This window comes from Spodoptera frugiperda, chromosome 16 (assembly GCF_023101765.2).
Source record: "Spodoptera frugiperda isolate SF20-4 chromosome 16, AGI-APGP_CSIRO_Sfru_2.0, whole genome shotgun sequence".
NCBI lineage: Eukaryota > Metazoa > Arthropoda > Insecta > Lepidoptera > Noctuidae > Spodoptera > Spodoptera frugiperda.
Genome location: NC_064227.1, coordinates 7165692 through 7193437, shown reverse-complemented (window position 1 = coordinate 7193437; position 27746 = coordinate 7165692). Strand labels below are relative to the sequence as shown.

At 34.2% G+C, this 27746-nt stretch overlaps 1 protein-coding gene across 10 annotated transcripts in view; it reads right to left on the bottom strand.

Moving 5' to 3' along the window:
* Positions 1-27746, bottom strand: part of LOC118280630 (forkhead box protein P3) — a 68327-nt gene that overhangs the window by 3901 nt on the left and 36680 nt on the right. For 4 of the 10 annotated variants that reach the window (XM_050699617.1, XM_050699616.1, XM_050699620.1 and 1 more), the window contains exons 4-15: positions 9017-9105; positions 8050-8158; positions 7349-7558; positions 7047-7158; positions 6574-6690; positions 6114-6222; positions 5474-5652; positions 4859-4936; positions 4579-4623; positions 4237-4313; positions 3893-3994; positions 1218-1390 (exon numbers count right to left, since the gene is read on the bottom strand). In XM_050699617.1, coding sequence (XP_050555574.1) covers positions 1218-1390; positions 3893-3994; positions 4237-4313; positions 4579-4623; positions 4859-4936; positions 5474-5652; positions 6114-6222; positions 6574-6690; positions 7047-7158; positions 7349-7558; positions 8050-8158; positions 9017-9105 — 1400 coding nt within the window. Of the gene's footprint in view, positions 1-1217; positions 1391-3071; positions 3221-3892; positions 3995-4236; positions 4314-4578; positions 4624-4858; positions 4937-5473; positions 5653-6113; positions 6223-6573; positions 6691-7046; positions 7159-7348; positions 7559-8049; positions 8159-9016; positions 9106-15434; positions 15674-22906; positions 23278-27746 lie in introns of those variants that run through there. The other 6 variants (XM_050699622.1, XM_035600856.2, XM_050699623.1 and 3 more) reach the window with 5 other exon arrangements.

Below are 27746 nucleotides of genomic sequence, written 5' to 3'. Positions count from 1 at the left end.
CTATTTATAGTGAATTTTGTATTGTGTATATTTTGTGGAGTGTATAATTTTGAATTAAAGTCCAATTTATATGAGAAGTGTAACAGTAAGTGTGTGAATGTGTATGATAGAGAAAGATAAATAGAATATAAAATAGAAAATGGGAAAAAAGGCAAGCATATTGGAAAAAAATGTTAGAAAAACCTTAACTAACATGCGACAAAAATGCACAGGCAAAGCGTAAGAAGCGATACACTTACCTGAGGGATTACATGCAACAATTTAAAGATTGGGAATAGTAAAAGATTAAAATATAATATTTAATCTTACTTGGATATCCAACGACGATCCTTTACAATAATTTGCATTAGATGCATACATGCAAGTCTTTGTAAAAATAAACATTGTTTATAATCATCGATATAGCTCCGGAGTTTCATCGAATGTAAATTGAAAATATACCATGTAATTACATTAGCAAAATATGATATATAAGCTAATTTTAAACAAGTTATTTGTTTTAATGTGATGTTAAAAACTATTGCAAAACAATTGGCTATAGCTTCGCACTCTAGGAGTCTATAATACTTGTGTGTGTTTATATTAACCATTCAGAGGACTTAACAAATTCTCATTTTGTTGCCAACTGCAATTTATCTTCTAATTGTCTCACGTCTTTGTGAAAAGAAATATAAGCACACACAGTGTTCATAATCCGCTATTATAAACACGTGCCTAGTTACGGACTAACATGACATGTTGAATTAATCTAAGCTTACACGGTGAAACACTTTACAATAATGGTCAGAAACATCAAATCTAGTGTGTCTACCGAGGATTATCTCTCTCACACTAATACTTTGATAATTCTCGGTGTCTGTATTCACATACATTAACGCTATGTGGACGCGATCGTCCAACGACTCACGGCTTTATATAGAAAGACCTCATTCAATCACATTTCTCGTTTTAGGCAATCAAAAGTTTGAGTCGACATTTTGTCAAAATTTTGCCGAATTAAAGTATAAATCTTATGACATCTAAGTATATAGTATTCTTAGTTAGCTTTTTTGTTTTGGTGCTTATAATTTTTTCATTTCTAAATTCAGGGTCTTATTAATTTTTCAACATTTCTATGGAAGTTTGTATGGGCTTTACTGCGGTTAATTATAAACACCATGAAAAGCGTAACTAAGGTCGATCGTTGGACGGTCGCAAGTGTATCGCGGCGCCCTTACTGTGGCGGGTTGTGGCCCGGGGGCCCGGCGGCCGGCTCATACTTCCGCGGCCTGCCTCGACTCAGGTGTCGTCTCTTCACAAATTCCGCGTCGTCCACCATCCAGAAAGAGCCGAAGTCGTCCTCGTAGCGCACAAAACATTTGTGCAGTGACAGGTTCGTCCGGATAGCGTTCTATAATTGCATCGCCGTTTAATAACTATCACAGTTATTCAAAATCTCCAATCATCTTACATTAATGCTTGTGCTTTCATTGTTAATAATTTAAATAGTAAATCACGATAACTGACAATGAAAGCACAATCAGATCGTCGTGGAATGGAACACCGTACCATGCAGGATATCATAGCCCCAGAAACCCTGAAGGATGGACAGGAAAGGAGGTTAATAGGCAAGCGAGAAAACGTTATTCACCGTTGTGCCGAAACCCACGTACACACACATAAAAACCTAAATACAGAAAAATTACAAGACTTGACAAGTTGGTGACTTTATAACTGGTCAGTTATAATGCCACTCACAATAATCAAGAGCCCACTACACAAATAATTACAGATTCAAATCTGAAACGAGATGAAAACGTTTATTTACACAATAAGAGTTAGATACATCGCTAGGTTAGATAGAAAATATTTAAGAGAAGATCAAAATGTACCGAAAACTGTGTAGTGTATAAAGTGTACAGTGTTTAGTGGATTTTGTTAAAAGTACATTTAAAGAAACATTGTTGATCGAGAAATGTATTTCTATGCATTCCACGAATATCAACTGTAATTCAAAAGATATTTTGATCAAATATACCATTAATTTAATGGTTTGTTTTAAGTCGATGACACCAATTTTCTTGTAATGTACTTCAATTTTGTTGTAATCAATTTTCCAAAATGATTTAATTTGTTTTTTCAAATATTTTAGTGTCATTGTCATTGTTGACGATATTCCTGTTAATTGTTTTTCATTAGGTTCAGTAGATTTGTGATTCTTCATAAAAGAAATATGGATATTATTGTATCAGTGTACGTGTAAGTTAATATGTATAAGCGTTTTTTGGGCTTTCAAAAAATAGTATTGTATATTGTTCTTGTTCAGTGTCTATTTATGTAGATATTCGTATATAAAGTGAGTAATTAAGTAGTAAGTGTGTGTGTGTGTGTGTGTGTGTATGTAATATAATTCAGATTTTTAGAGGTTGAGTTATAAATGTGTTTTTGTGTAGATTTTGGTTTGTGTTTTTTGAACAGTATTATTTTAGTGCAGTGTAATTTGATAGTAAACAGTTTAGTGTACTTGGCATGTTTAGATTGTTAGTGTGATGCTGTATAAATGTTAGTATGTATGAGTTTAACGTGTTTTAATAAAAAGTAAAGCCAAATATTGTGTAATTAGTAAAGTATGCAGTGTAAAATTGTAAATTCTGTTTTAGTAAAAGTGTGTAATGAGTAATAATTGTTCAGAATAATAAAATTGTTTGTGTACAATGTAAAGTATAATGTGTAAAGAGTTGATTTTGTGTTTTTCTATTTAGGAGTAGGTCTGCATGGCTAGAGTAGATTGTAAAATGTAAAAAGTATTCTATGTAAAGTGTAAAGTGTCTCCTGTGTAATGTAATGTACTGCTAAATAATTAGAAGATCATCATGCTAAGTCAATACTTGTACAGTGTTAATGTTAAAGTGTAAAAAAGTGCATTGCATATTTTGTTAAAAGTCAAAGTAATTTTTGTATAAGTGTAACTGTCAAGAAATCCAGATAACAGTGTAAGAGTAAAAGTCAAAGTGAAGTGTATTTTGTGTAGTGTAATGTAATGTGATGCGAGTAGCAGTAGAACAGGTCTGCATGGCTGGAGCGAGGAGTACCCGGCGTGCATCGGCGGCGGGTGCGCGTGCGCGGCGCGCTGCGGCCGGCGCTTGTAGAACTCCACCTCGTCCACGGTCCAGACTGCACCCTTCACGTTCTCCACCCGCATGAAGCATTTGTGCAGCGACAGGTTGTGACGCACCGCGTTCTGTGTCGCCACGCAACGCGTCTTTATTCACTCCTCTACTTATAGGACGATATGCTATGTTTTGTCTTTCATTTACACTAAAAATCTCATCTATACCAGTATCTTGTTTTACATTTACATTAAAAATTCTATCTATGCCAGTTTGCTCATCTGATTGGTTATGTCTGTTTTATTTTGCTTGATCATAGCACATCGTCGTAACACATTTATGTTGTTGTCATATACACACATAGGATCTTATGTAGAGTTATAGAATACATATAAAAGCTTCTTATGGTCTTAATCATTTATTGAACAGCAATCGTCAACTAAAGTTATTTAATTTTTTTATTATCTTTTATTTTTTCATTAGCAATGAGATGCAATGTGTAATTTTAGTTGAAGATTGCTGTTACGAATAGGACTATAGGTATATAGTGATATAAAAACGTACACATAAATCAAATAACTACATTTACCTTGTCTCTTTGCATTGCAAACAGTATTTCGTTCAAAAAGAAATTATTAGTTTTCTTATCTAAAATCTAAACAGTATTTTCTTTAAAATTTCGAAATGTTTCAATATGTTCAATAACAATATTAATTTTACTTTATCATTAAAATAATATTTTAGATTTAATTTTGCCAATTGGTTTATATATCTAGCAGTATTTTTAAACTTCTAGGACATACCTTCCATGTAGCAGCGTTGCGCCTAAAATAGCAGAAGGTAGACTGGAACCAGTTGTATATCTCGTTGAGAGTCAGCTGCTTGTCTGGAGATTCTATGATAGCCTGGAAAGTACGTAAAACTTATTAATATTACACTTTTACTTCAGTGAAATAGTGGTCCCAATATCGACCCTTGAGGAACTCTTAGTATTAGTCCAGTATTTACTAAAGAAATCACTATCGTTTTTCTTTTTTTATTATAAAACGATTTATACAGACTGTGACAGTGTTTAAAACATAAAATTCAATCAGTATTTGTAAGTTACATCAGTGAATTATTTAGATAGCTTAAGAAAGATACTAACCTGTCGGATGAGTGAGGCATATGTAAATGGCGGCCGCACATCAGCCGATTTGTAAAACTCGCGGTTGCGTTGGATCTCTGAAAATATTACACATGGACTTAAGTTTAAATGCACACGATTATAAAACACCGCTTCAACAACACACAAAAACTATAGTTTAGGTAAAAATATAGCCTCCGAGACTAACTGCCGTACTCAGAGTCATTTAATGGTTACTTAACCCAGTCCTTTGTAGTGGTTTTCGATACAAAATCGTTACTAAGGAATAGTTTAAGTAATCATTAAATGTCTCTGAGTGCTCCAGTAAGATCTACTAAAAACATATTTTTTTTACATCTTTACCTTGTTGCACATCTAATCCAGCTCTTTCGAGCATATACGGAAGACCTTAAGGACAGAAATAGTATTTAAAGAAAACATATAGATATAAAATCTACATGGATACATTTTAATATAAGATTTTTTAACAGTCATGTCAAAGTCAAAGTCAAAGTCAAAATCATTTATTTCAAATAGACCAGGAAGGCACTTTTGAACGTCAAAGCATGTCGTCGGACGTAACCTATAGAGGTATAAACCTGGTAGAAGATATCTTGTTCAAAGGTGAGAATGACTGAATTACCTCCAGCTATAGCGACACCAGATTTGTCGGAGACACGGCGCCGAACTGGGCCAGGAGATGCACCTTCGGAAGCAGCACCTGCAAGTTATAGATAAATAGTTTACTATCACAGAGCAATAGCAAAGAGAGATAAAGGTAGACAGTGATTTTAAATAAACGAAAGAGCAGTTTCCAGTAATGGAAATTATAGTATCTAAATTAGCATCACGTCTTTCTTTTATCCCCGGAGGGTTAGGTAGAGGTGAGGTTATGGCACTTAATGCTACTGTACAATGTACACCTACTTTACACCACTTGTGTTACATGTCCCATGTAACAGAGGGTGAGCCTTTTGCCATATATTATTATTGGGCACAATGCCAAACTCCGAGCTACTACTGAGAAAATTTCGAAAATCCGAATAATACCCAGCAATCCTTTGCCCCGGGAATGGAATGTGAGACCCCTTGCCCGGCAGTCGACTCGCACTTGTAAACCTCTCGAACAACGAGGCAATATAGTATCTAAAGTTTACAAATTCGAAATCAAAGTAGAATAAAGTCTGTAAAAGACTTGCTTGTTTGTAAAAAACGTGATGATGTGCAACCTGTAGTCAAAAATAGTAACAGTACATACCATGTGGATGCTTAGCCTGATGGTGCGTGGTATCCCGTGCAGCGTGCAGGTGGCGCATCATGGCGGCGAGGCGGTCGCGCTCGCGCCGCAACTGCAGCTCCAGCTGCGCCACCACCTGCATCTGCACGCGCGCCTGCGCCGCTGACCGGTCGTCCAGGGTATGCGCCGCTTCCAAGTGCCTGAGACCATACGATATTGGACTTGTAATGATAAGAATCTTACATACATACTACATCACGCCTTTACCCCCGAAGGGGTGCTCATTACGACACGTAATGCCGCTATACGCCCACTTTTCACCATTTGTATATGCATATAAGTCCAATATGTAATTGGGGGTGAGCCTATTGGCATATACTAGTTCCAGACTCCGTGCTACTACTGAGAAATTTTAGAAAATCCGAAAACATCCCAGTAATACTTTGCCCGACCCGGGAATCGAACCCAAGAGTCCTTGTACGGCAGTCGCAGTTGCGACCTATAGACCAACGAAGAAGTCTCTAATCTAAGAATCTTTCGCTGGGTGTTTAAAAATGTTTGAAAGTTCCACATTTCTAATATTGACATACTCAAAGTCTAAAATTAAGTGTAAATCATTATAGTAGTCTCTATTTTAAACTCTGGTTAAAACACAGCTTACTTAAGGAAGGCCTGGTAATCTTCTGCGAGAGCATCACAGCCGGGCCACTTGCAGACGCCGCGGCCGAATAGAGGATGCTCCTCCATCTCACTGCCCCACAGCATTAAGCCTGGTGGAAATAATTAAATTGTTAGCCATGAGTAAAAATATTAACTTGTAGAGGAAAATAATGAAGGTGCCTCTTTGTTCTTTAAGTAAGGAAGGAACATAAAACTTGGTATGGTTATGAAATATAATATACAAAATACAAACGCATTAGGTTAATTAAAAAAAAAAAAAAACAAGAGATTAATTGATAAGCTAACTAGCTAGATATTTCAAATGATAGATAATTATCCTATTTCTTTTTCTCTCTAAGTGAGAAAGACAGTTGAATTTATACTTATTTGTTGTTAGCGTTTGCTACCTCTGTTTTATTCACTTACAGAAATCAACATTGAGACAAAATCAGTGAACGTACCTGGAGGAGCATTGGGTGGCACGGAGAGCGGTCCATGCATCAGGTACTGACGCTGTACTGCTTGCAGCTGTTGCACCAGCTGCTGCTGCTGGGCGCCTAGTTGCTGCTGAAGAGAACCTGAACAGAAGATCAATTATTATTGTCAGAAGAGAAAGTTGTGGAGTGCCATGTTTAAGTGTGGGAGAGCTATGCTCGACTGGAGTAATACCACGGTCTCACAGAAAACCGACGAGAAACAACGCTTGCATTGTGTGAATGAGGTTACCGGAGGCCCAATTACCTTCTATTCCACAATTCCCCAACAACCCTTAAATTTCTAACCTTCAAAAAGCCAGCAACACACTTGTAACGCCTCTAGTGATTCTGTTTTCTTTTAAACAAATGAAAAGTCACATTCGTTTGTAGGGTGTGACAAATATTTCTTTGTCTTCAGAGAATTAAGTTTCGATGGAAGTAGTGACTATTTGACTAACCTGGCGACGTGTCTGGTGGCGGCAGGTGAGATTGTGACAGCAAATTTAGATTAATCTGGTCCTGCAGCCGCGATTGTTCCAGCTGACGCTTCGCAGCCTCCGATGTCATATGCTGGTGGAAGAATACCATCATAAAATACCATATTAAATAATATTACAATATTACTTTTAAATCACACCAATTCAGGACAATTATTATCGATTCGTAGGAGCAATAAAGAATTTTATTATGATCCGTTCAGTAGCTTTTGAGCAGATATATTTTACAGAAAGAAAGAACAACTATTCTATTTCCTCTATACCTGTTTCTGCATATGATGCTGGTGGAAGAGCCGCTGCTTCATGAGCGCCTGCAGCTGGGTGTGCTGGTCAAGGAGCTGCATGGCCAGCAGATCAGGTGCTACGAGGGGCAGTGGCGAGCGAGCCCCGCCTGCAGCGCCAGCGCTCCCGGCAGGAGACACCGGTGCCGGGCTCGAATGGGCCGAGCCTTGGGGGGATGTTGGGGCTGAAGCCTGGACATGGGAGATAGAAGCTCAGAAACTATTGGTACTTTTCCTCTTTAAATATGATAAATGATTTTTATTTTGCAAATAAGTTACAATGTAACTCTTTTACACGTCAATCTCTTAAATAACTAGATGAGGCCGGCATTTCCTATCGGACTACTCTGAGAAGAAATGCCAAAACAAACTCAGAGGTTATAGTCTCTTTTAAAGTCCAGACAAAATCAATTAAAGATGTCGGAGAACCGTGCAAGTTGGTTCTGTAGTGGTCTTTTGAGGAAAGAACCACAACAGTTTAGATTACATGATTACCGTAGTGACTGGATTACTGCGTAATATTTGAGTCTGGATGTACAAGTGAGTCTTTGAAAGTAGAGAACACAAATTTTTAAATAGCCCAATTAAAAGTCATCAGAACCGAGAAACACGCAGAAATTTGGATCGATTGTTGTGTGTGAAGTAAAAACAGTGTCCCTGAGAGAAATTCCAAGTTGACTCACCCGTGCAAGTGCGAGGGGCTCATGGTCGCGAGGGGGCGAGGCGCGGCGCGGGGGCGAGCTGCGCCGGCGTCGCCGCGCCGCCTCGCCGCCCCACCTGCCGGACTCCTCCCTGGAGACAAAGGTTTCTTTAATACTTTGACTGCCAACAAAAATCTGTTGAAGGCAAATCCTCCGCTAGCGCCGGTCATTTTTGCCCCCCATGGCGTTTAATGTGTTAATCAACCGCCCAATTACCTTTACACATCTTTACTGAGCAACAACTTGAAAAAATTAGGGCGTAGGTTTTCAAGAAAATTGTACTCAGCCCATTGTTTACTGACTGAAAGTCAAAGTAAAATCAATTTTAGTGACGCTATAGAGGCCCTTTTGAACGTCAAACAATAAAAAATATATGTCAGTTAAGTGGCCTGTTTGCTTAATTCAAACAAAAAATGCCTATAAAGAAAAATAAGTATGAAACTCAATGATTTTGGCCATTTTCTTAATATCAGCTTCAAGATCAGTTGATTTAGGAACTGGTGAATAGGACCAATCTTTAAGACTTTGACTGCCAACAAAAATCTGTTGAAGGCAAATCCTCCGCTAGCGCCGGTCAGTTTTGGCTCCTATGACGTTTAATGTTTTAAATATTAGCTATTCATGTATAACTAGCACTCTGACGCACCCACGATACAGGAGAAAATCCTAGTGTGGGGCAACGTCTTTTACGTCATCAAGCCGGCCAGTTCTAATCCCCATGGCGTTTAATGTTTTAAATATTAGCCATAATGTATAACTAGCACTTTGACGCACCCACGATATAGGAGAAAATTCTAGTATGAGGCAACGTCTTTTACGTCATCAAGCCGGCCAGTTCTAATCCCCATGGCGTTTGTTTTAAATATTAGCTATAATGTATAACTAGCACTCTGACGCACCCACGCGATACAGGAGAAAATCCTTAACGACTTTAAAAAAAAACACTTACCGGTCCAAACACCGGTCCAGCTCGAATGAGTTGATGAGCGGCGGCTTCGCGGCGCCACCCGGGTTTGAGTTCAGTGCCGACTCCGGACCCTGAGGACAACAACAACACCAATTAAGAACAATATCCCATACAAGACAGTTTGATTACCTACACACACAGATGGAAATGTAATGTTGATGATGGGATGAATAAATTTGATTACAGATGAAAATGAAATGATAATGATGGGAGGAATAAAACTAACTACGATAAAAGGCTAAATAATAAAAAAAAAAAACAACTAAAATAGCTGAACCAAAGAACGCTAAAGAAGGTAATAGAAAGATAAACAAAACAATACAGTCAAATTAAGAACCTCTTTCTTTTTTAAGTCGGCCAAAAATACAAAGCAAGCGTTTACCTATCTATGGTGATACAAGTCATTATTTAGAGAGCTAAAAAGCACAATGTATGATCGGTACAATATGAACGATGACGTCATGCAATTAAAATGTTAGTGCACGTGATCATGCAGTTGTATTTAAACAATAGTAACTTCTAAGTACATAATAATTCTCCTATAAATCACGTGTTGACAGAACTGCTATACTTATGTAGATCTAAATAAGAAAAAACAAAGTATTACTGGTATTTATTGCTTTTTTAAAGGGACAAGCCCGCCACAACCTCCCATACCGCTGCTACTCCTGTAAGCCAGGATCCACAGTAGATACAACCATGAAAACACCGGAACTTTGAAGGCCGGCGCGTCCCAGGGACATGAATGACTGTCTTGAATCCCGCAACGAAATATATCAAAAGATAGAAGATGGTTTTTATTGATCAAAATGTAAAACAAAAATAAATAAGAACTGGCAAAATTAACCTTAAGTCTTAATCAATTCTGAACATGTATTCCATTGGCTATGATTGTAAAATAACACAAGAAAGTAGCAGAATACAAAATAAAACACAAGGCTTAGCTATCAAAACTAATGAAAGACAATAAGGCGATACTCTTACCACACAAAGATCTCGAGAATCCATTACAATTTCCGCTCATTATCAAAGAGATTAAACGATAAATAGTTGCTATTACAATTCACTATACATTACTACAACATAATATATAGTATAAACCGACACTGACAAAATAGTAAGACAATAGTACAGTATAATAGACTAAGGACAGTTTTCACCAAACCATCTACCGTCATACTTAGCATAATGTTATTGTTTCTAGCTGTTAGACTACCGTTGAAGAACAAACATATTTACAATATGAGGTCACCACAGCCCGTGGGGAGATTTGTTTTCATAAATAACTAACCATATTATAAACATGAAACCTCACATAGTGTAAACTAAGATACATTTTTTCATAAACATCCTCCACGTAGAAAAAAAAATAAGGTCTAGGATGGTCGCTAATTTTGCTATTGTAAATTATCGATTGAACAATGAGGGGTATCTAAATATAAAAAGTACCTAAATGAATGCCTGCCCTGGCGCTGTTCTATTAGTTTTATATACTGGTGAAAGTATTAGGTAGAATTATTGCAATCATATCATAAAGAGTAAAGTTAAGGTTTATTTTCTCCGGAGCTGCGGAAAACGTAACAGGTTACCGGGGCTCCGGCTCAAAGCAGGAGTAAGAACAGGGTGAATTTTAGTCAGTAAGAGTCTGACACTTCCTCTCGGTTCACCTAAGGCAGGAGAAGTCATTGGATGTCAAAGGAGTTTATTTTGTAAATTGTATCATTACTGTGATTTTAAATCTCAACAAAATATTGAAAATAATGTAATACGAGTATTAACAATAGACAACCTAGCACATCAAAATCAATTAATTAGTATTAACGTAGGATTTGCTTTTCCATAAATGAAAATTGGAATTCTCATTCAATGCACCAGTAACACAGAATTTTTACTCTTGAGCATAGTTCTCATCGAATTAAATCAAAGAGATCTTTAAATCCAACTTATGAGCTGATATGTCTCATCAATTTCCACTCGTAACTTCTTAATGACTGCTTGAAAGTTGGCTGGCAACTCTTGGGCTTGTAACTTATCCCTATTCTACACATACTGACAGATTTAACCGACTAATGGGGAACTATACCTTCTTTTTTTAAGGAGAAAAATCATCTTATCTATCTATCTATCTTCACCCGCCATGGGCGAGGCGAGAGGGAGTGTCAGACTCATACTGACTAAAAACCATCGCGTTCCTACTTCTTTTCGAACTGGAGCACTGGTAACCCGCTGGGCAGTCCATAGCACCGAATTATGAGTTGTATTTTTTAGCTTAATTTTGCAACAACACTTCTAATAAAATTTACTATGCCGCAAACTATATATTTAGATATAATTAGGTTTCTATTCAACCTTTCTTTGCATTCATCCTGTCTTATTCTCTGTCCTGGTCATCGTCCTTTTACTATCCAATATCCTATCTCATAGTATATGATACAGCTCGCTTTTTTATGGAATAGGGGGCAAACGAACAGACGGGTCACCTGATGGTAAGCGATCAGCGCCGCCCATGGACATGGACACAAGACCGAAGTGCACAGGTGCGTCGGCCTTCTAAGAAGCATCCTTTTACTCTCGACAAAGCAAACTGTATCATAGTTTCCATCATTCATTTTCATAACCACATAATTCAAAGCTTTTGTTTTAGTTATCATTAGTTGCGAATCATGAGGGCTTCCCATTTCTCTGACATACACAAAGTAGGTGCTGGTAGTGAGATGTACTTATACATAAGTATATGATAGTTGGTAACGAAATGTGTAAGTATGTTATGTATCTGTATGTGTGTGTGACAGACTAAATTTAATAGTCTTAGCAAATATTTGAGGTCTATGTTTCTTAATGTTTTGTTATAAAAACAGCAAAGCAAAGTAACATCCTTTTTTATTTTAGATTTCTTTATTGAGGGTGTAAAATCATCCCCTTTATTTTCCTGCCTTGGGTGAGGCGAGAGGAAGTGTGCGATTATTACTGACTAAAAACCTCCCCGTTCCTACTTCTGCCATCAGAGCCTAGTAGGGCTGATGCTTGATCCGGAGCTGCGGACTACCTAGTGGGTTTACTAGGCTCCGGCTCGATAAGCATATGTAGGTACAAGGTGCCTAATAGTCAGTAAGAGTCTGACACGCCCTCTCGCCTCGCCCAATGCGGGAGAAGTCATAGAATGATTGTCCCCACTCAAAAAATAAAGTTTATCAAAAACATAAGCATTATGCAATTCAAAATAAATGCTATATCTATCCCTCCCACCTCCATTATCAGACATAAGGTGACATTCAGGTTCTTTCACATCAGATCAAGATAGACGTGTTTATATTATTATAAAATACGTGCAATAAACAATAACAGCACTAACACAACAAAATATGCTGCGTAATATAATATTATATGTTATGTTATGTTATAAATCACGTTCTTAGTTACATACGCTGCTTATCTAAACGAATGATACAAATAGACAAACAGAACTTTAATAAAATTGTACATGATTATGTAATTACAATGTAAGCTGATAGATTTGATGAATAAACTGTTTTTATTTGCACGTGTGTTGCAGAAAATATTTTTTTTTATAATGACTCAAGTTTTATATTGCAAATAAAATGATTGTTAGAGTTTCAGTGGTTGAGCCACACCCTAATTTTGTAATGCTAATAACTATTTTTTTATGTAGGAAAAATTATGAAACAGATAGATATAACTCACATTAACATCCCATACACATCTTTCGCACTCACACTTCACATTTTTTAACTTTCTTGATTGGGTTACTACTCCCAGGCTTATAAGGAATGAGCAAGCGAGCTAAATGAAATGAGCAAACTGATCATCTGATAGTAAGCGATCAGCGCCGCACAAGGATACCCGCAACACCAAAGATGTCACAATTGCGTTCTAAATAGGTGAACATTCTTTTCTTGAAACTAACTCTTTACATTACCTACCTACTAACTACTTCCACGCAGTTTCACTGGCTCTGCTCGGCTCCTTTTCATCATATCGTGTCCAAGACAAAAAATATTTTACAAATCGGACCAATAGTTTCGGAGATAACCGCATTTGAACAAACTCTTCAGCTTTATAATAATTATAATAATAGATAAGATTCCACGATTTAAGTTTAAAACTTTCTTCATGAACAAACATACACCCGTACAGACTTCACGACATATACCTACATTTCTTCAGCTATTGAAACAATAATGATATCATGAGTAGAGATTTTACAAAACCTACCAATACATACTCGTATGTACGTCTTGTGAAAGATATTTTCAATATTGACAATTCTATTGTATTATGGCTATACTTAAGTTAGGTACTGAATAGTTTTGCTATATTCTGCCATTACGTGAGTATTAATTTATGGAAAGAGGAGACATTTCTTTTCTAGCGTACCTAAATGATAATGTTGGGTATGAAAAGACGTTTGACAAAACGGTGAATGAATTGTATGAGAAATTATATTTTTAACCGAGAAATTATATTTCGTGAAACATGTTTTCTTTTTTTGTGACACAGATTGTATAAACCTCCAAAAACTTATATTGAGGGCAGGGCATAGAACAAGAAGAGATATCCTCTTTTAAGCTAAACTTTTGAATTATAAACCGTTATAAATCAGGAGAAAGAAGTTGTAGCTGTTGTAGCTGCTGTTGCTAACGATTTTAAGACTGATTAAGAAGGTAATCTTGTGTTTTTCGGAAAGAAAGAAATGGAACTCGAAAGTAGGTTGTAAATTAGGCTGAACTCAACACAATACGAGTAACCGAAGCATACACCTAGGAACAAGAGTTAGCGATATTAGTGTTGGCGAAAATAAGTAAAAAACTAAAACATCCGGTGCTGCATAATTTCTCCTAGGCGCACGTTGCGTAGGTACATTATTTGCTTAGTTTATCAACGAACAGCGGCCATGTTATTGTTTTCCTACGGGCTCGCATTCAACCGAGTCGCACTGTGTTTTCCCTAAAAAAACAAAACAAAGTAACTCGATAAGTAAACAATCGGAGCTGAGTCAAACGTAGCGTTCATTTTAAACAAACACGTATGTGCATTTCTTTATGTGTGCGTGCGGTGTGGGGAAAGTGCTCGATCTTAACGCGCTGGTTATAATGCTCGAGATTCATTTCAATAATGTTTTTTTAAGTTGAGAATGGTTAAGAGGATTCTTTGGTTGGTTCAGCTGCAAACAGGAGTAGCTTGTAGAAGAACATGTTTTAACGAGAGGGAGTGTCAGACTCTTACTGACTAAAACCACCCCGTTCCTACATACTACTACATACTTTGAGCCTGAACCACAGAAGATACTCCACCGCTTATGAGTGATTGAAGTGATTCAACGAAAAAGCTTTCAAAATGTTTTAAAATGAATTACAGTTCTTAAGAATGGTCAATATTTTTCTTCAATATCTGCCTATTGTCAAGTAACCTGAGTTTAACAAATTAGCACATTCCCGTTGGATAAAAATCCCCTGCTTTTGGAACCGGAGTCCCAAAGTCCGCAGCTCTTACATATAGGGTAGGAGGAAAACATAGTAGCAGTATAACAGTACATCCATTTTACGAAACAAATTCATCGAAATCTATAAAGAAACTCGATTCTTAACAGTTTATCTAAATATAACATCAAACAAAAAAATATGACATTCAAAACAACGACCAAAATACCGCAAAACATTATTATAATATTATGTTGTTTCCTAATAAACACTAGAATGAAAACAAAAGTTCTACCTACTATAATAAAATCTGCATTCCACAAACAAAAAAACTAGACAAGCATCAGATTTATTATATCTACTTTTGAATAAGAAGCCAAAGATCAACTTGTATATAAAATTGCAACAAAACCCGTTTGTTTTTTATAACACAAACAAATGACTATACTACAAACTCATTTAAATAAATAAATAAACAAAAACAATTTTTTTCATTATATACGAGGTGTAAACAGAACGCTTCCGAAAACTGCGAACAGGTGTCGATCAAAAAAAAAATTCAATGTTTATTTTATGTAATTATAATTGTAATCAACTGCTTAAGGCTGATGTTGCATGAATAACACGAAAACTAAAACGATTATTTTTTATATCGTCACGCCTTTTATCCCCGAAGTGGTAGGCAGAGGTGCACATTATGACACGTAATGCCACTGTACAATGTAAACCAATTTTTCACATTTTTTGTTTTAAGTTCCATGTAATAGGTGGTGAGCCTATTGCCATATACAGGGCACATTTCCAGACTCCGTGTTGCTACTGAGAAATTTTCGAAAAACCGAAAAAGGCCCAGTAATACTTCGCCCGACCTGGGATTACAGACCGATTAAAAATTATCAAAACAAAAAAAATATAGCGTTTTTCGGAAGCGTTCCTCTATAATATATATTTTTTCAACTCACCTGACGTACAGCATACAACATATTGATTTCTTCTTCTTTTTTTTTCTTTTTTAATTCACAATTACTTTTTTTTTAATTGATTTTTATACACTTTTAGAACTACAATTCTATGATTAACGAACACGTTTTAATTATACTAACTATCAGTCATATTATTTAGCTTGTGTTTAATGTATAATTCACTATTTATTATTTTCTCTCTCATGTTATAATACGGACGCTCGTATAAGAAATATCATCTGAAAAAAATGGCGTAATTTATTTTTCGGTGTCTAGTTTAAGATTATGGTATAAAATTAAATAAAATCAAGAAAATATACCGTGAGTGAAAAGGTTTAATATTAATTTTCGTAAAATCATAAGTAATGTGTAATTTATTTTTACAAATTAATTTAAAATTGTATTCCAATATTCATTTGAAATGTTCAGAGAACGCCTACAAATATGAACGTCGATTGTCAATACAATTTGTCTGAATTACTATAAAATAACCTAGGTTTAAAGAATTTATTCTCATAAAACAATGACCTATAGATATTCCCTATCTTCCTTTAAAATCTGCTTTTAAAATAAAAACTGTCTCCTATATTTCACACATACAAAAAATAATCCCTACACAAAGCTCCTCGAGACAGCAAAGCCTACAAAAAAATATATACTCGCTAAAATTCCCGAAAATGTGACTGAAAATCTCATCGGGCATAACAATTCCGAGAAATCCTTTAATAAAACATTTGAATAAATAACATAAAGCCTTTATTGCCTGAAATTTCAGTTTTGCCTCTGAAAAGCGACCGCCCGCCCCACTGTACAGTGACGGCGGCGACTTCAAAGAGCGACCGACCAATGGGGACGCGCCACTGAAAAGAGACACGCCCACCCTCTATAAAGAGACCGCGCCGGCTTTGATGTACGCCGAAATTTATATAATACAGGCTTATATTAAGGGAACGAGAGACAATATTATAAGTACCTAATGTTTTAAACAGTCCTCGGGCGGTTTATATTTCTTGAAAATGATAGCTGAAGTCGGTAAAAAGGTCAACTTTCACATTCCTGTTCAGTAACGCCGATATATTTAGCTAGAGTTACTGAAAATGTGATTAGGAAAACAGTTTTTTTTATGTTTTTAATTATATGGGACTGTTTTTGGCACAAAATAATATAATTATGTAGTATCTTTAGTTATTTTCATTTTCTGAATATTATGTAGGCAATTAAGAATCAAATGAAATGGAATAACTTCAAAAATGAAAATTGGGCTACAATTAGCGGAGTAATCGGAAAACAAATAAAAACTAAAATCCAAACGTAATAACTCCTTTTGTTGAAGTCGGTAAAAAACAACAATATATAGAAAAGAAACGCTTTAAGAAAGTGACTATCGTATAATATGTATTTATTTTAAAATACCTCAATAATAAAATATATCAATTTCATCATAAACACACCATGACCTTTACAAAATCCTTTGTATTCCTAAAAAACTGCAATATCAATAAAAATACAACAAACATGTATTTATTTATTTATTGTATTTCCTACTTCCTAATTATTTGCGTCACAGCAAACCTTAACAGTATTTATTAAATAGAATTATAGATAGATTAGATATTTAGATTATTTTATTGACAATCATATTATGATAGGATTGTCAAATTTACATAACACCAATGAATTATTATATTTTTAGCTTTTCTCTTACGTAAATGACTGCATAGATTTGCAACTTGATATGTATGTAAAATAGAACAACAGTGGTAATGGTTTATTCATGCATCTGTCATCACGGTCATCAGCCGTTGAACAAAGCATTTTGAAGAGATGCTTCTCTTTTAGGAGTGGATTTGAATCTCTAAACGACTTTTTTTAAGGGGGAAAATCATTTCATGACTTCGAGAGGGAGTGTCAGACTCTTACCGACTAAAAACTACCCCTTTTTAGAGCCAGAGCCCTGGTAAACCCGCAAGGTAGTCCGCAGCTCCATATCAGGCTGGTAGGAGACTTAAAGTTTATTGCCATGTCTGTATTTATAGTAATTTCTCATTTTACTCATTTTCAAACTAATTCTTTGTTAATTTCATGTAAAAATTGTTAAATATACTTGCTTATACCTTTTTAATTCATCCAATTGAATAGGTTTCTTGCTCGTAACAAAATGGAAAATTTTATATAAAAAACGGACAAGAATGCCAAAAAAATATTATGTATGTTACATACGCAAGTCTGAGAATCGAATTATACCTAAGCACTAAATTCTTATCCAATTAAAACAAGAATCAAAAAATTTTGGGTATTTACCACATTTCTGATACAAAAGCAATTTAAGTAGTTCCCACGTACGGTAAAGTCCATTTTTATTATTTTGTATTAAGTAGAAATGTATTTTATGTACAACAGAACAAGATTAAGAAATTCAAATTCTTATTTTTGATCTTGCCACCGCCATGTAAAAAAATAATTTATGCGTGACTTATTAAACACGCATAGGTATCTAATTAAAAATGTTAATTAAAAAGAAAATAAAAAAATATTTTTGGCACTAGTTTTTTTGTATGTGATATGTTAAAAACAACCTTTAATTTTAAGTTTAAGTATAATTTAATAATAGATCACAGGCTGATATAAATCGTATGGCGTTTAGACGTATTTATTTATACTATTAAAATTAATTTGACGGCTTTAGATATAAGTACTGAGATATACATTATAAAAGTGTTAAATAGGCAATGTATATTCATTACATAAAATTAATCGGGATCAAATGTTACTTTTATTACCTATATGTGAAAAATTTGCAAAAATTTGGAGTTGAAATGTACTAAAAAACCTCTAATAGGCAAATAGGTTAATTATCGTTGATTTTTAAATTAAAAACAAAACTATTATAGCATGCGCAGATATATAAATAAGTCGCCGTACTCTAGCAATCGTTTCTAGTAGAGCCTCTCTCTGCTAATTTACGTGAGTAAACCGTCATTTTTAGATAATTTGTCAGGAACGTATTTGTAAACGTCTTCTTTATTATATTATGGCGACCTTTTTCGTAATAAATATAGAGTAGAATCTTGTTATACAACTTGAGAAGGACAAACACATATTAAAATTCGAAATCTAAAGATCGATTCCTTTAAAGAAGAACAAGCAAGAAACAAAGTCGTAATAAGTATTTTTAGTGTATCTACTATATACACGTGTTGTGATTTAAGTAATAAGACCACTACATAAGAATAAACTCTGCATAATTAATATTTAAAAATATACATAATCCAATTCAATAAGGCGCCAGTCGCCTGACGCAGGCAATATCAAATTGTTCTCTAAATAGACTGAATAATAAAAATAACCAAATTTTGATTACTTTATAATCAAAATACTTAGAAACCACTTAAATTATTATGAACATTAAGCCTTTGGCTGCATAAATATATGCCTGCATAAATATATCTATAAATATATTGCCTGCATAAATATATCTAAGATACTAGCTCTATACCTGTGACTTCACTTGCGTTGAATTCAAAAATATTCTTACCAAAAAGGTATGAGCCATTACTGGACTTTGAGCTTCCTCTACATACGAAGACTTTACCATATTCTCAACGCTTCGGTGGTGGGTTGGAGATCGCAGTGTAATATGTGCCTGGTCTATATCACTTGAGGATCCCATGTGTGCTTTTCCACCAGAAATGTGCTTTGCTACCTTGTTGTGGATGCGTTTGACTTCCACCAATCATATATCATTGAAACACATAGCTTAGCACTGGTGGTAAAGGACTCGGCTAAGCTATGTTTTTTATGTGGAAAACATGCTATGGATGGCTTCCCTAATATCGATACATCGCATATTCGCGATGCGCATCTTTGCACAGCTACTTAGCTTAGTATCAGTGGAAACGGTCCCATAGTTTCGCAGCTTAGCTACATAATCTTGTCTTTCATGTCTCTGGTGGAAGTCTTAGTATATTTTTAAGATATCCGCGTGAAGAGAAGAGATAAAAAAGGTTATTTTACTTCATGAAAAGTATGATACCTATGTACCTAATGACGAATGAATTTTACAAATTAATCCAGTAATTTTGAAGCCTATTCAATGCAAACAAATTATACTTATTACTTCTTTTATAAAATTATCGATGAATGAGAGAACTATTCTTATAACATATAGATTAGTCCATTCACTAAGTTAATTATGTAATAATAGCAGTTACATTGAGGTTATCTGCCTAGTCAATATTCTAGTCTACTGTCTAGCTGAAGATGAAAAAAAAATATCGCCTTGAACATAATATTGATGACAATTCTAAGCTTACTAATTTATATATTTATAATTTTTACACGCGTAAAACAATACCATTCCTACAATCAAGTAAAACATTAATAAGTAAACCTCTCGATGCATTTGCCATTTCTATAACCTAAGTTTAATTGAACTTTTGATAATAGAAAACTAAGAAAATGTAGTTGCTCTCTTCTAACTAAAATGGCAAAATTACTAATGTAGATGCAGAATCAAGGTTCAGCATTAAACTATCACGAGCTTTGGTATTTTGTTAAATAGAATATTTTGTATAATTATACGTGATAGGTAATATATACGTATTATAGGTCGGATCGGAGGTTAAATAGCCTAGAGGGCTAAGTTTCCAAGATGGTCTAAGTTGGTGTTCACTCAGAAATACATACCCCTTTAGGGCCGGTAACGAGCTATTTCTCAGCAGTTGAACAAATTCTCAGACTGAATTATCTTACTATAGGTAATTAGGTAACTCCACATATTGAATTTGTACTCTAATGACTTTGTAATCCAAGTTTCCTATCTGGAAATCATTGGGGAAGGCCTATGCTTAGCAGTGGACGTCTTTTGGCTGATATGATGTTAATGATGATGTTTTGAATGTCTGATAGATATTTAATCATCATACAAATTTTAGCTGGCATTTCAAAAGTAAAATGATACTTAAATTCCCGCTGGTTGTTTAACATATCTACAGTATGTTGACTTAGATACAAATCTGAGAATTATGCAAACTAGGCGCATCAGTTAAATGCAATAAATTTACATACTGACACCGTATTTAAATAAAAAAATCATTATTAATAAAATCGATAAGAAGTTTATCAATTTTACAAAATTTGCAAATGATAAGACTTTTTAAGGAATAATAATAAATTATTGCGTGAGAAAATTCGCGTGAGATGAAAGTTGACGTAAATTATCTAGATCCTTTTAATTTTATATTTATTTTACGGTTATTAACACCTGATTAAATCAATACAGGTGATATAAAGTGGAATACATTAGTCATTATTATTATTATTTAAAAACCTATCAAGAACCTATTTACCCTGCACAGACAGGAATGGAAGGAGGGTATGAGGCCTTTGCCCTGCCTGCCTGACTAAAAATAAAGTAAAATAAATAAATTAAAGCTATCTTCCAATATGCCATAATGTATCGTAAGATGTGACAGCAGCATTCTCTGATAAAACAGCCTACAATTAAAACTCTAAACTCCGATCTCCAATCTACGTATAAAGCGTGAAGATTATGAAAAAGCCTCTTCTATAGAGAATGCCCATGTCCAGCTGTGGACTTTCAATAATAATTGTAGTAAGCGTCCTGCTTACTACCCTTTAACCTGGAGGCCTTAGTTGAACAGTATAATTATGTCTCAGTCCCTTGGTTGATATTGATATTATACCAACTGCTTTACAAGTAAGTAAAGCCTAAATAATTAAGGTATTGTCTAACTTATTGGCTGCCTAACTAAATTATTGGGTGGTTTAAGATTTGGGCTAAAAACACGTCTCTTACTATGCTTCATAATAGACAATATTAAAACATAAAGAAGATGATGAAATAGTTTTGATTATACATGGTAAGCATCGCCAGAGAAGACGTCTATTGCTGATAAAAAGCTTTCCCTAATTTTGCATTCGTTATAATAAGGACCCAACGCCTTTTATTTAGGTTTAGCCCTAATAACATAAACCAGCCAAAATTTTAAGAATATAAGAGAAAAATAGTTATTTTCTCACTCACCGATTAGGTAATTAAATTATTCATTGTTATGTATATTTTGTAAATATAATTTAGAAATTCTTATCAGGAGAATTAACAATACGTTTCACAGTTTATCAAAACATTTATCAAATAGATTAAAAATACACAAAAAAAAATGTAAATATATTAAAATTTTCAAAACAGTAGCATTTTTTCGTATCAAACTGTTGTATTTTAATACGTAGATAATATCGTTTAAAAAATACAAAATATAGATTAAAAAATACAAAATATAGATTAACTATCTAGGAATTTAACCTTTTCTGTAGATTTTTTTATATTGTCTACCACCTACGCTTTTGTTTTGCATTATTTTAATTTGAAAATGATACGAATTCGTGTTTTGAAACCGCGTATTATAAATAATTCTAAATCAGTAATTAATTTCTGTCTGGGGCATAGAAAAATACATTTTTTTATTCTAGGTTGTACTAGTTTTTTAATCATATTTAGTAGCTAAATAATAAAAAATCATAGATACTAAACAGACGCGGTGTGGCTTTTAGCAGAAATAATAATAATTAAATATGTTTTATATGCTTTTAATCTGATTTACAACTGAAAAAGAAGTAAAGCAGTATTTTTTTAGGAATTACGACACTCAAATTAATTTTATTTAGATGAATGACCTACTTGCGAAAATTTTACGAACAAACATATTTTTTTACAAAAAACATTATTTTTATGACATACACATGTCTACACAAATATAAAATGTCATAAAAAAGTTCATAAAAATATTTTCATTACGAAAATTGTTTCGCGATTTTCCGCCCATCCCTTATCAGCTGTCAAAATGGGCGCTGAAAAGCGGGCGCTTGTGATTGGTCGAGCCGCTGATGAGCGACGCTGTGATTGGTCGCCAGCCGGCGCACATGAGCGACACACCACGTGCTTATAAGTTCCGTCGACTAAATACAAACTTTTCGCGGTATTTGAAGTTTTCTGTTCGAGTAATATGGAATTATATTTAGTTATTACTCGTTTTTTCAATGAAATATTCACTTTAAGCATGTGTATGCGTGTAAAATTTAAGGAAAATCGTTATTTGAATTTGTATAGTCGTCGCAGATTTTATTTTATTCACGTAAAAAAAAAAAATTTTTTAATAGTTACACTTTTTAAATTAAATTCCACGGAAAATAATTGTAGTTATTTTAAAATATTATTTTGGAATCTATTTATTTTTTTCTTATTTCGAAAAAATTACGAAACCGCCACAAAATGATGAAATAAAATTCGAAATTGTTAGTAAAATTATTTCAAACCGCGACACCTGCCCAGTAAACACTATTCTAATAACTTACGCGCTCTCCAGATCTTCTATAAAACTCATTTCACTCACGGCAACAACAAAAATATTAACAGAAAATAACAAACAAATAACAAACAATAAAAAACTGACACTGAACAGCGACCGAAGGTACCACTGATAAGCACCGGTGCACTGCAGCCTCGGATGCAAATTATTTACACTGCTGCAGCACAATGCATCCTACACAAAATTTCCAAAAATCAACCACTGAACACCATTTAACCAGTATTCAAACCCTACGCGCCGTCACTGTTTATATTTAAAATATATTTGCTTGGAAAAGCGCGTCTAAACAATACACAACAGCCTGCGACGCCGCAGCATCAACAATGCAAGGGCGAAATAAGCAAGAAATATTTAACTACCGAAGAGGGGTGGGGCGGGCACTGGCCCACAGTATTGGAGCTACGCCTGTGGTAGTTATAGTTTACGTGATACACAGCTCAAATACAAATAATATAAACATTACAGCGGAGCATGCGCCGTAGCAGCAGACAGGGACGAAGCGACAATCGCCGTCAAAACTAAACGCTAACTAATAACATTTTTCAACGGTTCGAGAACGTCACAAGTAAATTTATTACTTTCCAACTAACATTCGTATCATAATAGTGTTGTACAATCACATTTTTATAGATTAATTTGCATATTTTTGACAGGAACGCGCCGTTTTGAGACAGCGTCGCACGCATGCGCGCCACCGAGGCGCAAGAATGTTATTGACGATGCAAAATGTTTATTTTTTGACGCAACACCATCCTGCCTGTTCTGCGTGGAACGGAACGGGTGCAGCCATTTTGGAAAATGGCTTCCCAGCATTTCTAGAGAAAAAATTTTTGGTAGCGTAAATAAATTTGAATAAATTGTAGGTTACATTTCGTTGATGAAAGTCCAAGTAATCCTAGTAAAGTAAAAGATAAGACTGTAATCAGTTTTCAGCGAGGTACTTGAGAGTTTGAGCTGGATTTATTTCAATTATAATCCGATATGAAAGTTGGGCGCATGCGTGTGGCATAATTCACACCGAAGCGTATTTGCGACAGATTAAGAACGTGGCAAAAGTGTACAAATATTATTAAATAGGATCCTTTAACGACTATTCAAAAACTGTAATATATTTTTTATTACTTTTTTATACATTTAAAACACTATAAGGCAGTAATTTTTCTTGAATATGTTTAGCATATATTTTTGAAAATTTAGGTGCCTTCAAAAGTCTAACACGTTTCCTAAATAGAATACCTATAGTCTATGTCCATTAATAACTACAGTAATAATAATTTTGAACTCTAATTTCCATAAAAAACATGAGCCAGACAAATAAAACAAAAACTTTAAGATTATTTTTCTAGTCAAAACTTCCTGTGAATACTTAATTATAAATATGTATAGGCGTTCCATTTATCTGAGTTGAAAGTTTGTTTTGTAAAAATATTAAAACTTTTGTTTAAACAAACGATTAAAATGTTCTTAAATGTAATGTTCTGGAACTTTTATTGAACGAGTTTAATATTATGTTATGTTCTAATTGTTAAAATTGTTCAACCGGTTTTTAAATGACAAGTATTTTTCTTCTAATTATTTTAATTATTGATCATAAGCAGCGTGGGCTACTCGCCGTGTTCGCCGCGCACGCTGCTCATAATGAAGAATCCCTCTGTGACTCGAAACTAGTAGAGCTTTTCTCCATTAATGTACGAGATTATACCGTAATGTTTTTCAGTTAATTTAGTATGTCTCACCATGGTTATTATAAAAATATATTTTAATTATATTAAAACTAGACTTCTACTAAATTAATGTCAACGAAACAGTTATTTTTTAGGTGTTAACGTTTATTACCTAGGCTTTGTTAATTAATAAAACTCGTTTAACGATGCCCCATGTCCAAAAAAGTCCAAAAAAGTATTTCTAATAAATATTTTTATCACAAGAAAAGACAACGACTATTAATCATTAATTTTATTGCCCATTTTTAAGCCTAACCTTTCCATTCGAAAATTTACAAAAATAGAAAATGACAATATCAAACTCACTCTATTAATACAACACACACGTGTAACTCTTTCAGTACAAGTACCTACAGAACATGTTTCTAACTTTTTTTAAGGAGGGAAAATCATCTATTGACTTCTCTCGCCATCTCAGAAACGGCTGATCCGGTTGGATGCGGTTTTCACGAATATATTGTGGGATGCTTAAATTTACATTTAGAGGCGAGGATAGATTAGATTTAAATTATTTAGTTTAAGCTTGGTTATTATAGCATAGAGGATAGGTTGTAATATAATTTGTTTTTTAATTGTTATAAATTCGTAATTCGTAGCTTTCTTTAGTTTTAAGTTAGTTTTCATCTTAAGGAGTTATCAGACTCTTACTGACTAAAAACCACTCCCCTGTACCTACTCCTGCTTTTCGAGCCGAACCGGTAAACCCGCTAAGTAGTCCGCAGCTCCAGATCAGGTAACAGCCTTACTAGGCCCCATCTATGGTGGTCTGATGCTCTTTGAATACGCACGGGTATATTTTTAACCTATGCTCGAATAACTTGAACTTCTAGCAACTACCGACCAACATATTTTATCGCAGAAATATTTAAACCACATAGTTCCCGATCTCGCGGGATCTCTTCAAAAATGAGACGTGGAAGATATTCCAGGGAACTCTTCAAAAATCAACATAATGAGCTCTGCGTTTGAATTTAATAGATGTATACTCACTTAGGGCGTGACTATCAAAATTAGCTCAACTAGTCGTCCCAAGGCCAACAGGTTAACATTTGTATATGGTTATTATTAAACAAACAAAAGCCTCCTTTGAATGTCCTATACGTTGTACCGAAACTTGTTCCTTTATCTTTTTATTATTTGTTTACTTGTTTCATCAGAAATAAGGGAACCCCGTGCTGTACATACTAATGTTGACGTAATATTTGAGCCGATTGCGATACGATTTCATTTGGAAGTCTGACACGTTGTATTTCAAACTAAGAATAGTATTTATCACCACGCCTTTTATCCCCGAAGGGGTAGGTATAGGGGCACATTTGGCAGGTAATGCCACTGCACAATGTACAGACAGCTATTTTTCCCCGAATAGTCGGGAAATATGGTTATTATTAAACAAAAAAAGCCGAGACCTCTTGCCCGTGTAGTCGCCATTGCGATCACTCGAGCAACGAGGCAAAGAATAGTTAATCACGTTTTATCTCAGAATAGCAATATACTTTCCCCGACCGGGAAATCAATCTTGCCCGTTACTTATAAATTATAAAATAAAAGTTTTCCATCCACACGTTTTTAGTAAAGCACAAAAATACAAACAAAAGATGTTCTAAACCTGCTTTCCTACTAAAATTATTACAATCAATAACAATTTACTTATTTAATAATGTGTTTCGTCAGAATCGTCCACTTCCTGATTTATTGCCATTGCGGAATACATTACTTTATAAATAATATAACGGTCATAATATTATCAATAATAGCGTATCAGTGTTGACGTATTTATTTATTTCAATGCTGTGTGACGCATGTCGCATTATTTTTAAACTTGGGGAAATGACATAAGTTAGAAGTAGTGTCTTAAAGATTTTTAATACGATAATGATTTAACATAGATTTCCATTTACGTAGTCTTTTATTTAAATGTGTATGTGGAAGTATCTTACGTTTTTGACGTAAAAATTGTCAATGAGTTGTTATTGATACGGTGCGGTGTAAATGCGTCCGCTTTACCGATGGGCCAGTGACATTTTTATTGGCCAATGATTTAGTAGCTATCGATTGTGGCTCTACTATTCATTCGAAGGGAAAAATATTATTTAAGAACCCTTATTTATAAGGCCCTGCCAGAACCTGCTAATGACTTTAGGGAAAAATTCATAATTTCGCAGAAATTTATTTGTACAAAAAATTGGTATAAAAACTCAATACTATACTAGATGATTCAAATGAATAAAATTTGCGTCCGAAATCTGTTTATTTATTCATTCGGAAATGGAATAAATTATAAGATATAAACAAATTAACGGCTTTAGAAAAAAATATAAACATCACAAACAAGTCGGACAACAGATGTTTATTCATTATTTCGCCTAGACTTTTTTTTTGAGTTCTATTTTCGAACAAGATAATGTATTTCATAGCATAGAGTAAAAACTCATTGAAATTAAAAACAAAATTCGACGTTTAAAAATCGAACGCCAATAATAAATTAAAAAAAATCAATTAGGTACACAAAGAGACTACAATAGCCGATATTCTCGACACGCAGAACTTAAAAAAAAGGTTTCAAGTAAAAAAAAATAATTAATTAAAAGTTTTCAGCGTTGGATTTTCAGCACGGGGTCTGATGAGCGGGTGGGCGTTCGCCCCGCCTACTGAAAAGCGACGCCCAGCCGCACTGTAAAGCGACCTCCTACTCTACTAAGCCCAGGAGCTTGGTATAACAAAAAAATATTCACTTTTCTGTACAAAAATATATCTGTGTTGAGATAAAACTTTTATTATCATTTAAAGTTAGGAATTTTGTATGTTTTTTGCTTTCGAAATGTGTAAAATATGGGAAAATCGCGTTTAAGTTTTGAAAAAACACTCCCTTTTGTCATATTATTTTCCTATTGATAAATATTTTATTTTAATGTAGTATTACCAAACATTTTTCGTATTTATTTGTCTACAATATATCAAAGCTGATATTTTTTTCAGAATCGTTCTGAAAAAAATTACATTATTCTCTCTAGTCTTAAAATTCTATACTAAATTTTAATTTATTATTTTTTTAATTTAATACTAAATTTTTATAGAAATATTTTAAAACTAGAGAGAGTAGAGCTTTTATCCGTTGATTTACGAGAGTAAACCGTAATTTTTAGTTAATAAAAATATTATTATTTATTTCTTAAAAAGATTTCAAATCTATATTCTAT